Source organism: Trifolium pratense, linkage group LG7 (assembly GCF_020283565.1).
Source record: "Trifolium pratense cultivar HEN17-A07 linkage group LG7, ARS_RC_1.1, whole genome shotgun sequence".
Taxonomy (NCBI): domain Eukaryota; kingdom Viridiplantae; phylum Streptophyta; class Magnoliopsida; order Fabales; family Fabaceae; genus Trifolium; species Trifolium pratense.
Genome location: NC_060065.1, coordinates 1,814,858 through 1,828,168, shown reverse-complemented (window position 1 = coordinate 1,828,168; position 13,311 = coordinate 1,814,858). Strand labels below are relative to the sequence as shown.

General features: G+C 33.9%; 3 protein-coding genes across 3 annotated transcripts; 2 read left to right on the top strand and 1 right to left on the bottom strand.

Moving 5' to 3' along the window:
- The first annotated feature begins 1,082 nt into the window (after positions 1–1,082).
- LOC123896840 lies at positions 1,083–2,409 on the top strand. The gene has a single exon (XM_045947243.1). The coding sequence runs from the start codon at positions 1,370–1,372 to the stop codon at positions 1,961–1,963; it is 594 nt and encodes a 197-aa protein (XP_045803199.1). The 5' UTR covers positions 1,083–1,369; the 3' UTR covers positions 1,964–2,409.
- A 2,461-nt stretch (positions 2,410–4,870) lies between these two features.
- On the bottom strand, positions 4,871–7,929 carry LOC123896839 (dnaJ homolog subfamily C member 2-like). The gene is made up of 2 exons (XM_045947242.1): positions 7,686–7,929; positions 4,871–7,267 (listed from the first exon to the last, which is right to left on the bottom strand). Exon 2 carries the CDS (start codon positions 7,165–7,167, stop codon positions 5,176–5,178), a length of 1,992 nt encoding a protein of 663 aa, XP_045803198.1. The 5' UTR covers positions 7,168–7,267; positions 7,686–7,929; the 3' UTR covers positions 4,871–5,175.
- A 2,457-nt stretch (positions 7,930–10,386) lies between these two features.
- LOC123898302 (prostaglandin E synthase 2-like) lies at positions 10,387–13,294 on the top strand. The gene is made up of 6 exons (XM_045949223.1): positions 10,387–10,841; positions 10,932–11,066; positions 11,199–11,274; positions 11,645–11,739; positions 12,470–12,637; positions 12,822–13,294. The coding sequence occupies exons 1-6, from the start codon at positions 10,499–10,501 to the stop codon at positions 12,986–12,988; spliced, it is 984 nt and encodes a 327-aa protein (XP_045805179.1). The 5' UTR covers positions 10,387–10,498; the 3' UTR covers positions 12,989–13,294.
- Positions 13,295–13,311: the final 17 nt, after the last annotated feature.

Below are 13,311 nucleotides of genomic sequence, written 5' to 3'. Positions count from 1 at the left end.
ACTCGATGAACTTATCAACGGTCACTTTTGTTCTTAACGGCTATTTTAAAAATTAAAATCCAACGGTTCTCAATGCTCCGGCGGTTGCCGCCCTACAGTATTTTCCACGGTGTTCAACTATTGCAACTCATATGAAAGGTCGCCGACTACAGCGGTTGTCGGTAATATACCTAGGAAAATACGTGACACAAGAAAATAATACTCCATTCCATCATAATTAAGAAAAGAATCTTTTTTAGATACATTTAAAGTTTGATGTATCTAAACAATAATATACACTAAACATATTAAACTGTTTAGTATATCTAAAAAGTAGTAAATATTTTCTTATAATTAGAATCGAATGTCTTATAAGAAACCTTTCTTTTCTTAAGTTCGTCGAATAATGAGTATCTGTCTTTAATATTACTATTGAATTTGGTCTCTATAACTTATACGAAAAACTCGAATTTGGATTCTCTAAAGTCATAATTTTCTAAATTTTCTACATACATAAATGTATCTAAATATGCAATATTTTCTCTCTCTTAATTCAATTTTACTTGAATGTGGATGAATTCAGGAAAAACAAATTTAGAGAATTCAAATCCAAAAAACACATATAACGACTAAAATTTAATTTTAAAATATTAATAATCACAATGAAAAACCAACTTTTTAGGTGAGTCAACAAAAATTAATATATTTTGTCAAAATCTGAACTACATACCAATGATAGTATTTGAGGAAGAGCATTTTAAACCAAATATATTAAATTTTATTCATCCGTATATTTTTTACAAAAAAACTTGAGAGAAAACTTGAGAGTGTCTCCAAAGACCAAATTAGTCCGTTTTTTATAACGAATCAGAGACTAATATTCTCCAATATAAAAATATTAAAGATTAATTTAAATTTTATTTTTATCAAAAAACCGATTAAAAATTTGTGAAGGATTAAAAAAAAAACTTCACTCTAAAAATTAAAATAAAAAATGCCGTTACTATCTTTGCGATATTAAAAAGGTGTATGAGATGATAGATAGTGACATGCTTGAAATTAAAGGAAGATCCCCTCTCTTTTAAAAGCAAGGTCACCTCTTACCATAAACTTCACGTTCTAACATTTCTTCCTCTCATCTAATTCTTATCATACCAACTTTTCTTTAGTTTTTTAGTTACTTATCTATCTAATTATTTCTTTAGTTTATTGCACCTAGCATATCAAATCTTTTCTTGTGTTATATATACTATACTATACATTTTCCTGTATTAATTAATCTTTGTATAAACTAATTCACAGGCCATTGATCTATTTATTTTGACAAAAAAGATCATCATTCACTTCACCTATTTTAATTTAGTTTCCTAGTTTTTCTTCTTCTTTTTCAATGGATACTGTTTTGAGTCCAAACACAAAAGAACAATCATTTGCTACAACAAACAAGCAAATAAGAATCAAAACTTCAAAGAAAAACAAACGAGGTAGTAACAATTTCATTTCTTCTAATACATCTCAGAATTTTGCCACGTATGCAGGTTTATTGAATCTTCCTCAACAACAACAACAACCACCTCTGTTACCTCTGCCACATGTTTCTGCAACTCTTCATCACAAACCTTTGCTTTCACGAAGCCTTAACACTCAAAGTTTGTCTCTAACACCTAAGAAAACCAAACCAAAAAAGAGAGAAGAAGAAACAAAGAAGAAATCAGGAACCATATCGGTATCGGATTTTCTTATGGATAATCCATGGGGACCCGACCCGAAAGATCTTCCGAAAAATCTACCAGTTGTTATTGGAAACATGGACGTTTTTTCTGAGTCAGTTTTCAATCTTGCTCCACCACCTAGTAGCTTGCCTTTGCCAAAGTTTTTCTTGAGATCAAAACTTAGTTGCAACACAGAAGCTGCGGTGGCAGCGGGTAGTTTTGTTGATCACGGAGCAACCAATAATCTCCGGCGACTTCTACACCTCCGGTGAAGTTCTTATTTGTCAACCACCTCATATTTACAGGGGGACTTATTAATTACTCTCTCTAGTTCTAAATATATAAAAAAAAAATTGGATCGACTAATTTGATGTAACTGATCCAACTTCTATTAAGTTATCTTTTTTATATTTAGAACTAGAGATAGTAATTAATTAGACTATATGCGAATAAAATAATCGGTGAGGGTAATTTTGCCGATTTTGTTTTTGTTGTAGTTGAATTTGTGTGTGACTGCCTATGTTGTTTTTGAATTAGGGGTGCACAGAAACGATGTGTGCATATATGATTATTGATTATGCACCATCGCCAAATTCCATAAGTAGGTACTATGTTTCTTCTTAGTATTTTATAAGAATAATTTTTAATTCCGTAAGTAGTACTATGTGTAATTGTAATCTCTTATTTTGTGAGAATGATTGCAAATTTGTGTTGGAAACTTTTTCATCTGTGTTTCTTGAAGTGCTCCGGTAATAGAACTAACAGAAGCAATGTTTATTAAGATGCGTTAGCACCACCGGCTAAAAAAATGAAGAATGATCAATGGTGTTATTCATAACATTGAAACAAATTATTTGTCGGGAAACTATGGAGACATAATTTCAATTGTTCATAATGTGTCCTTTGCATGCATAAAAGGCAAAGCACAAAGAGTTATCCAAGAACAATTACCTGAAATAAATTATTCTTTTTTTGGGATTGAAATAAATTTGTTTTAGGAGAAACAATTTTTACAAGACAAAATAGAAGGAAAAAAATCTGATAACATCAACCAAGAGTTAAACATAGAGCACCAAGTTTAGGTAACCAATAGGCAATATGCACTGGAAATCTGGAATCCCTTCGCACAATGTGTCAGAAAAATAAGCTTTCAAGAGAGTTGTGTATAATCCGCAATATAAGACAACAATGCAAATATATTAGAGCCCAATGATTTGGTTGTGGAAGCATGTATTTCCCATTCAAATGCAACACAGCAGTATATGAACAATTACCTTATACTGCAATTATTAACAATGCAATCATATATTGCTCAAACCATATGCACTATAAACTTAAATTGCTATCTCAGTTTCCATGACATCCTAGATCGGACATGATTTGTGTTTTCACAGAAGGCACTGGCGAAGGAGAAATGCAACTTCAGACATTCTTAGTTTTTCTATAATACAGATTTGCTCGTAAAATAACCTGTTTACATATTTCGTTATTTTGTAATCCTACTTGTTAAGTGCAACAATACACTTCAACAAAAAAAAAAAGAGGGTTCTCAATGCAATCAAAATAAAAATTTGTATTAAGGAGCATAATCAAAATAAATACAGCAAGAACACTTGCATGATCAAACAAAAATGAGAGCAGGAAAATGATGTAGTGCAGCCACTGTCATGTGTCATCAATGTAGCTAAGCTGTATAAATAGATGATATAATAGGTTTAATTAAAACAGGTAACATACTAACATCAAAATACATAAATCATAACTGAGAACACTTCTTCAATCTAATGTTAGAAACATCACAAGTCACAACTATGAGTAGCTAAACAAAAAAAAAAACTTAGAAGCTAATTTTGTAAAGGCAACAATAAGCAAAAGAAACACATGACATGCAATAAGCAAACTAAAGTTGTATATATACACTAAATGGAGGGGAACTGGCAATCTCCGGTCTCCTTCACATCCATGCGATTAATTGGCTAAATGGAGGATACATTTAATGGAGGGAACCTGGACTCACCACATGACATGGCAATAAATGTATCCACCCAAAGTTGTTTTAAATTATGTCAACTTAATGTCAAATGTATGGAGTTTGTTAAACAATTCGTAAACATCAGAGTTTCTCCATTAAACACGGCAAAAGAGCGCAGGGGCATAGCGAAGCAAGGACGGACGATGGGGTGTCTGAAAGGAACGAGGTCAGGTGGAGGGAGACGTAGGGACGGACAACGAGTCTTCTAGGAGGCACACGGCGGTGGGGGAAGTTTTATTAAAAGTTAAAATCAGAGCCATTAGATTCATTTAATGCAACATGACATGCGGCTGTGGAGGGGACCGTAGATTGCCATTTCCTCTCCATTTGAAGAGGATCCTGACTCATAACCAACCTCCCTAATGACTTGATAAGCTAATGATACTATGATAGCATTTCCCCTTTCGATGGTTATGGAAGCAGAGTGAGAACCTTTGATAGCACTTTGTGTAGCTTAGTTTTCAAATTGAAAAAATTAACAGATGCATACCCAGCACAACAAACATTCAAGTTATGTATACCACAATTCTTGTATTTATCATATTAGTCACAACTCAACTCATAAACCTTTCAATGCAAAAGAGTTAAATACGAAAAGGACTTAAAAAGGAGATAAGGATAACTTTTAGCTTCTGATTAAATTCAGTGTATGATATAAGCTAAGAAAACATGGGACGGAGGGAGACTCAATCTTACCTAGTGATGAAGCTCATTATAAAACATGGGAGGAAAGTTTAGAAAACAAAATAGGAAAAGAGAAAGGGAAATTCCTACTAATAGAATACACATCACATTTAAGACATTTCAGGTAATGAAAATTTAGGGAAGATAAAAGTTACCTGGTCCAAGATTTTGTAACTACCACCCATCATAGTAGTCTTGCAATTTAAATACAGCAAACACTTCATTTTAATTTGCAGCCAATGCTCAGAAAAGAGTGTCCCTACGATTCACAGCGAGAGACATTTTGCATTGCTACGAGAAAAGTGAGCGATCTTGGAATTGTCTATCTCGTTTATTCCAACCCATTGCTGATGTACATCAGTAATAAATGACAAAAGACAAATAAAAGTGATTTTCCATTCAAATAAGAAAACATAGTAATTATTAAATGATAGAAACATCCAAGATCTAAGCAGGGAAAATATTGCATTGGAAACTTCAAACTCGATTACTTTTATAAATATGAAGATAAAGATATAGAAGCAACTATAAAAACGATAAATGCATCCTTTCTGCTGGAGACAACTATGAGACAAAACAAATTTAAAAAACAAAACTCTCTTTCAAGACAAAAATGGTACATATATCCGGTGCTATGATAGAATATTGGTTTAAATAATGATCAAGATGCCTAGCTACGATTGAGCAGCAGCCCATACTCTGTTAAGTTATAAAATTTAAAAAGCAAGAGAGGGAAAAATTCAACAGATTTGGTCTATGAATGATAAATCAAACTGCAGTTTTCTTGTTCCTGAAATTTTCCTTCATCATGGCAAATTTCTTCTTGCATTGGTTCACAGTCTTCCCAGGTACAGCTGCAGCTACTCGTTCCCATCTCTGGTTAGCTTCCTTTGGAAAGGTTTTTAAAGCTTGAACTAGTGCTCTTTCCTGTACTGCAGACCACACTTCCTGTTCTGAAACTCCTTGAGATTCTTCTGAGTTGATGATGTTTTTTGTTGCTGTAGTTGTCGTCATCGTTGGTGCTGTTGGTGTTGTTTTTGTCGTTGCCACTGGTGTTGGTGTTGGTGGTGTTGTTGTTGTTGTTGAGAAGGCAGCACTATTTTCGGGTGTTGTTGCTGGTATTGATACCCGTTCCAGTTCTTCTCTGGTTGACAGTGGAGATTCAATTGATTGTGCAGCAGGTTTCCTTTTCTCAAGAAATGTGTCAAAAGCTTTGGCTGTATCGGGCTTCTGGAGGAGAACGGTTTTAGTAGCTTTCAATATTTCTTCAACAGATCTTCCAGTGCCAATGTATTCTGAAACAACCTCCCATCTCCTTGAAGTTCCTTTGGGAAACTTTTGCACTCCTTTCCTCAATAGCTCGATCTCTTCTTTAGTCCAAGGTTTCTCCTTCTTCTCTGCATAGCCTGCTAGAGAACTACTGCTTCCATTAGCCTTGACAGTGCCATTTTGTTGATTACTTTTTTCATCAACAACATGTTTCTTGCCACTCACTGCATCTCTTAGAGCTTCTGCCTGCTCTAACAGCTCTTTGCCTTCCATTTTCTCGCACAAACCCCTCAACTGATCAATATCAAATGACATACAAAGCTCTTCTACATTGTCTTCAGAAATATCAAATATGTGTTGTGACGAGATAGGTCCTGAGAGAGTTCGAAGGCGTGTCCGCTCCTTCCGCAAGAGCTTTTTCTCTTTCTCCCTCACCTTTTTCTGTTGCAAAGCAGCTTCAGCAGCTTTTTTATCTTCCTCTGCTTTTCGTTTTTTCTCCTCTTCAGCAATTCTGGCTGCTTCTTCCTCCTCCAACTTCTTTGCCATGAACTTGGACTCTTTTTTCCTTTTCTTCTCAGCCTTTATCTCTTCCTTTCTTCTCAATATTCTAGGGTCCCTCTTATAAGCATTTTCAACAAGTGTGCGGATCCGTACATACTCTTCCTTCCTAGCTTTTTCCGAAAGTTTTGCATTCTGCCTTTCCATCCACCTTTTATGCTCTCGATTTTCAGCTTGATCAAGATCACACTCATCCTCCTGGGGAAACTCTCTCCAGCTTTTAAAGGAATACCAAAAATCGTAGAAACTGTCAACTTCCTTTATTGAAGTCTTATCATCACCTAATGATGGAATTGGTTGAGTAACCGACCACCGCCCATTCCTCATAAAAGCTGGACCAAACACCTTGAAGAAGTCTTGTGGAGCACAGTCGGTTGGAATCTCGTCATCAAACTCATCGGTAGAATCATAAATTCTTCTCTTGGTGGGATCAACCAACACTTCATATGCCTCCTGGATTGCCAGGAAATGAGTTTCTATTTCAACCTTCTTAGCCTCCTTCGCAGCCTCAGTTTCCTCGGCAAGTAGAAGAGCAGCTTGTTTGTCCGGATGAAACCTCAAGGCAGCGTCACGATAGCTTTTACGAATTTGATCTTCCGTAGCAAGATACCTAAGATGGCTCAACCCCAATAATGCATAGTGATCCTGTTGTTGTTTGTCTTTATCCCCAGATTTCTTTTTGCTCTTGCTGCTATAAGAATCAGTTGGCAAATAAGCTTGTTCCTTATCGCCAACCACTTTCTTATTATCATCTTTGTTATCTTTTTCTTCATTAACACCCATAAGTTTAAGTGCAGCAGAATGAAAAGAATGACCTGCCGGCTCATATTTCAACGCCTTAGCCGGTAGACAATTCGACGAAACAAAAATAGGCTTCCCATCTACAATCTCCGGTGAGTAAGTAATGAGACGATATTTTGTATGAACAGCCATCGTGGAGGCTGACCAACAAAATATAAAATCTGCAAATACTTGATACCCTTCAACTTAAATAGAATCACTGCCTCAAATTTAACTTTATAATGACTCCAATCTGCACCCAACGAAAATTTCAAATAAGAAAAATGTGTACCAACAAATCTCATCTCATTCATATAATAAACCATTAATTTTAGTACCAACAAATCATTCAGATAAACCACTAACTTTTGCAAATAACATGAACAGCTAAGGAGATATTTTCCAAACAACAAAATAAAATCTATATACAATGAAGAAGCTCATACGCAACAAAGTAAAATCATTCAGAATGGTTCCAAATATCATTGCATATTATAATTATAATATAGTAATAGTAATAGTAATTTACTTGAAGTGGCAATTACAAGATTAACAAAACAACAAAACTCAAATTATTGAAGAGGGGCGCAAACACAAACCTCAAATTAGAGAAATAATAATAACAATAATAACAAATTATCGGAGATTTAATTAAAAGTAGATCGACGTACCTCTCCTGGAAGAGATGGAAAAGTAATTGTCGGATGCGAAAGTGATGAAATTGGAATCTTTATGTGCCGCGATCGGAGTGAAAATTGGGAGTAGGTTTAGATGGATGGTGAAGCAAGTGTTTTAATTTAGGGTTCAGAGTTCAAAGTGAGAGGAGATGGGAGCTTCGGTCATTATTACTCGTTAACAAGCTGCTGCGAGAACATGTGTGACTTAGGGTTGGATAAATGTTGGGTCAATTGGCCCATTTTGGCCCAAGCTTTTTTTTCTTCTTTTTATTTTTTGTTTGACAAATTCCTTTTTATTTTTTGTTTGACAAATTTCCTTTATTTTTTTATGAATTCTCAATTATTCTTTTTTTTTTTTTTTTTGTTAAGTAGCCTATTGACTAAAAAAAATCACGGAGAATATGTGGAGTGTCCGGGATTCTAACCCTGACTCCAACGTATAAAATTATGATGTCTTTATCAACTGAGCTAAGCTCATGTAGACTTTTTTTTTTTTAGTATAAAATATTGTGTAATTTACAATATTGTGTAATGAAGACAAAAATGGGTTAAAGATGATTTTTTACTTCCACCCCCCTTCCTTCTCTCAAAAACATTGAAATTTAAAATAATTTATCGCACTTCTCTTATACCCTATATTCCTATAACCAAAACACAACTGAGATCTATGAAGCACGGACACCGCAACACGATACTGACACGAACACGACGACACTATTAATGTAAAAAAATATAGGACATCGACACCGCTACATATTCATAAAATATATACATGCAAATCTAAGTTGAGGAAGTTATCTTTTTAAAAAAGTTTTAAAACAAGATATAATAACATTTTACCTTTATTTATCCATCTATTATTGAAAAAATTAAAATTATTGTAATCAAAATGCAATGTTTTCAATCTCTCATTGATCAATATTGTTGTTTCTACGCATTTGTAACTCTTGTAGATATGTCTGATACATGCGTAAGGAGAGTATACGTAAAGAAAAAACAATTTTTTTTGGGACACGTGTCGTGTGAGTCTCTTACAAGTGTCGGACACCGATCAAAGGAGTGTCAAAGTTAAGGAAAATTTGATTTTTTTTGGGCACCGGTCTGACCCTATCCGACACGTGTCGTACGAGTGTCATACGAGTGTCGGACACCGCGACACACCTAATCATAGAGGTGTCTGTGTTTCATAAATCGAGATAGTGGTTAATGAACCAAATATAAGAGAGGAGGACCCATTTTGGTCCTTCATAAATTTTAGACGGGATAATATAGTTCTTTGACCAAAAGAAAATCCAAATTAGTTCATGACATTTTTATATCGGGGAAAAATTAGTCCCTATGTTAGAACGAATTGAGAACTAGTCTGTCTTCAATATCAAAATGGACTAATATGAGTTTTATTTTTGTCAGAACTGAATGTCCCGCTAAAAATTTGTGAGGAATTAAAATGAGTATTTACGGAATACATAAAAATATTGTTTTTAATATAATATTGTTTTTTATATTTTTTTAAACGAACAAATGAATTAATTCGGTAAAAAATAATTAATCAAGATGTAATCAAAGGGTAGGTTCAATCTTTAGCTATGTTCAATCTTTAGGAGAGTGTATTGGATTGAGATTTTATGAGACAATTTTGGCAAAAAAAATCTTGATGATTTTATGAGATTTTGTTGGACTATATTAATTTTGTGAGATTTTAAAGACTTTTTTACAGAGACTTTTTTACAATCAAGATTTTTAACACATGATTTGAATGGATTTTGAGAGATTTTTTCAAAAGATTTTTTTACAATCAAGATTTCATAACACTTTATATATTAGGAAACTTTTGTATATTAGGAAAATTTTAAAAGAATCAATAAATTTTAATAAAAGAAATTATATTTTTTTGGGAATCCAAAGATTTTAAAAAAAACCTTACATTTTTTTTACGTATATGTTTTTTTTTTTTTGGTACATTTTTACGTATATGTTTCTAATAACCAATAAAAAGGTTATCACCACCACAACCATTGATGGAAAATAGAAGCAGATGAATGTGTGACGAAAAAATTTGTTTGCCGTTGTAATTAATCAAAACTTTGTAAAAAAGATGTAGAATTTGTTAAAATATTTTTTTGCAAAAAAACATATTTGATAGGTAAAGAAGAAGAAAACCGGTATAATGATGATGAAAGTAAAAAATCTTGAAGAGTTTGAAAAATTCTCAAGGCTTTTGGGAAGATTGTTGAAAAAATGAACAAAGAAAAGAAGAAAAAATCGGGTGCAGTGATGATGAACTGTGAAGAAGAAGAAGAAATTTGATACAGATGAAAGTAAAAAAGTCTTGGAGAGTTCAAAAAAGTCTCAAGGCTTTTGGTGAGATTGTTGAAAAAGTCTGTCAAGTGTATTTTCAACTAAAAAGTCTCTCAAAATCCATTCTAAACAAGAATCCATAAAAATCGGTAGACTTTTGAATACCAACAGACATTTTAAAAGTAGGAACAAATCTCAATTGAATACCAACGGATTTTATTGCCCTGAAAAAAAAATCTTATTTATCTTGATTGAATACCACAAGATTTATTTAACTTTTTTAAAAGTCTTGATTGAATACCTCAAGATTTTTTTGTCATAAAAAAGTCTTTTAAAATCCCATGAAATCCCAATCCAATACACCCCTTAATTGGGAAAAAGTGTTCCACAATTCTCCTGGTAAAAATTATTTATCACTAAATTAGACAAAACCCTAAACCCTGCCAGAAGCATATTTCTACCCTGGTTGGTTTGTATCGGTGACTCGTTAGTTAGCTGAACTAGCAAGTATGAGGGGTCTCAATGGAGCAATATCAATCGCCAGAGCCTTAAGAGTCAACTCCACCGCCGCTTCCACCTTTCTCCGACATCCGCGACCAGCTCCCTACGCCGCAACATATTGTTCTTATTCCATCCCTCAGAATCTCGTTGATCGCTCGGACCTATCAACTCCCCCTATTGTTCGCAGCGACGTCATCGGATTTAGGTATTATAGTTCTGCTGCCACCGCCGCCGCAACGTCTACGCCGCAGCAAGACCTCAAGACGAGAGGCGCCGAACAAAATAGCTTCAATCCCAAAGAAGTTGTTCTCTTTCAGTATGAAGCTTGCCCCTTCTGCAACAAGGTTAAAGGTATAATTTCAACATTTTGTGTTAATTAAGATGAATATTGCTTTGAATTTCCTAATTTTTTTTGTTTTGCATTGATTTTTTTGTCTCCAGCTTTTTTAGATTATCATGGTATTGAGTACAAAGTGGTTGAAGTAAATCCAATGAACAAGAAAGAGATTAAATGGTCTGATTACAAGAAGGTGCCAATTGTCACTGTTGATGGTGAACAATTAGTTGATTCTTCAGGTTTTTTTTTTTTTTTTGAAAAAGCTTGATTCTTCAGGTTTATAATTCTCTTATTAATACTTTTCCATTTGTGGATTATGTCTATAGAATATTGTTCTGAAATGTGAACTTTGCCCTTTTTTTTTTGGTCAGATATAATTGATAAGTTGATCAAAAGGATACATCCAGATTATGATCTAAATGCAGACGAAGAGAAGAAGTGGCGCGAGTAGGTTTTTCTAATAATTTCTGTTTGCTTATTTGAATTTTGAACTACTTGGTTGCCTACTAGTAGGATCTAGGCATCTAGCTATATTATTAGGTTAAATCTTGTTGTGCTCGCACCACTGCCAAGGTTCTAAACTACGGTTGTGGTTACATCGCGATTTTTTATATTGTAGAGAGTTGCAAATAAATACAGCTGATGTAGTTGCAAACTTCAATTTAAAACTCTTGGCATTGCTGCCATTGTTAGGAGTTTTTTCCCCTGCAATTATTGGTTGTCTTCCTTTTTGTAATACTGGATGCTAAGTGCATACGGTGATATGGCTTTGGCCTTGACTTATCAAATGAATGTTATGCTGTGACTTGTTATATAGGTGGGTAGACAATCACTTGGTGCATGTTTTGTCGCCAAACATATATCGAACTGTTTCGGAAGCTCTTGAATCATTTGATTATATTACCACCAAAGGTAAGGTTTTTACTACAAATCTATCTGTTGTGAACTTTCCTTTATTTATTTTTAGAACATGATAAATTTAATATATTTCAGCTAATAAAAGTATAGTTCACTTTTAATATTTGCTTGGAAGTTTAAATTAATCCTTTCCTTCGTCATTTTCCAAATGTGAAGAGAATTCATTTTTAAGATCCGATAGCTCATTACATTCAGTTATTTCAGGCAAACTTGTTACATTCAGTTATTTCATGCAAACTTGTTGATATTATGAACTATTGGGTGAATGTTGTTCTGTCTGTGTAGATTTATGACGTTACTAAATACTAACCTCCTGATTCATCAATCTGTTTTGCTTTGTTCAAATTTAAGCAAGTCATGTTCAACTAGTCCATGTTTTTAAAAGTGGTGTGTTTATACCAATAGATAGAGAGAGGTATTTACTTTGAAAGGATACTACAGATAGAGGGAGAGGGGTATTTTCTTTCTACGTATCACAAAATAATGCGTACCCCACTTTATGTTCTTGCTCTTTGTACTCAGTTTGAAAAGTAAAACTACATTAGTTTTATGCCTATTGTGAAGCAATTTTTATCAACCAGAAAAAAGGATGGTTACTTTTTTTTTTTCCATTCACCTTCAATATTTGTTGTTTTTTTCTTCCTTTTTTCCTTCTCATTTTCTGCTTTTTATACTGAAGTCTAGTATGTTATGGAATTTTTTAATTCTCCGTTTGAATACACAGGCAATTTCAGTTTATATGAGAGGTTAGTGGCAAAGTATGGTGGGGCTGCTGCCATGTATTTCGTGTCAAAGAAATTGAAGAAGAGACACAATATCACTGATGAGCGTGCATCGTTGTATGGAGCTGCTGAACAATGGGTTGATGCTTTGAAGGGTCGAAAATTTCTTGGTATTTTCAAATTCAACAAGCATAATTGAGATTGATATATGCTACAAAAAAATGTCATCCATATATATTTTTTTTGACGGCAAATGTCAGCCATATATGTTTTTTGACGGCAAATGTCAGCCATATATGTTACCACGAAAACTCGTAACTTCTAAGTGCTTATTATATTTGTGAATTTTGGCAGGTGATTTGCAACCTAATTTAGCAGATCTTGCTGTTTTTGGTGTTCTAAGACCCATCCGTCACCTCAAGTCAGGTCGTGATATGGTAGAGCACACAAGGATTGGGAATTGGTTTTCTGAGATGGAACATGCAGTAGGACAGTCTTCCAGAATGAATGAGCATAAGTAGACTATTTCTTCAATCTATGGATAGTGAAATGCTATACGTCGTAACCACAAATTAAATAAGTTTGCTTTTACCAAGTTTGGCGAGTCTTTGTAAGCAAAACATGTTCTGTTCTATTATTTATGGTCTGGTCGTATTGGTTATTTGTTGTCACACACTGTAATGTAATGAGAAGTGTAGGTATATATTCAATAAAAAATCTCTCCATATAGAATGAGCTCAAAAATTGTTTATCTAAACAAACCTATAACCCTAAGACATTGTATGAAATATGAATCCAATGAGTCAGAGAGGCTCATATTGATCAGACTTTACTGTCTTCTGAT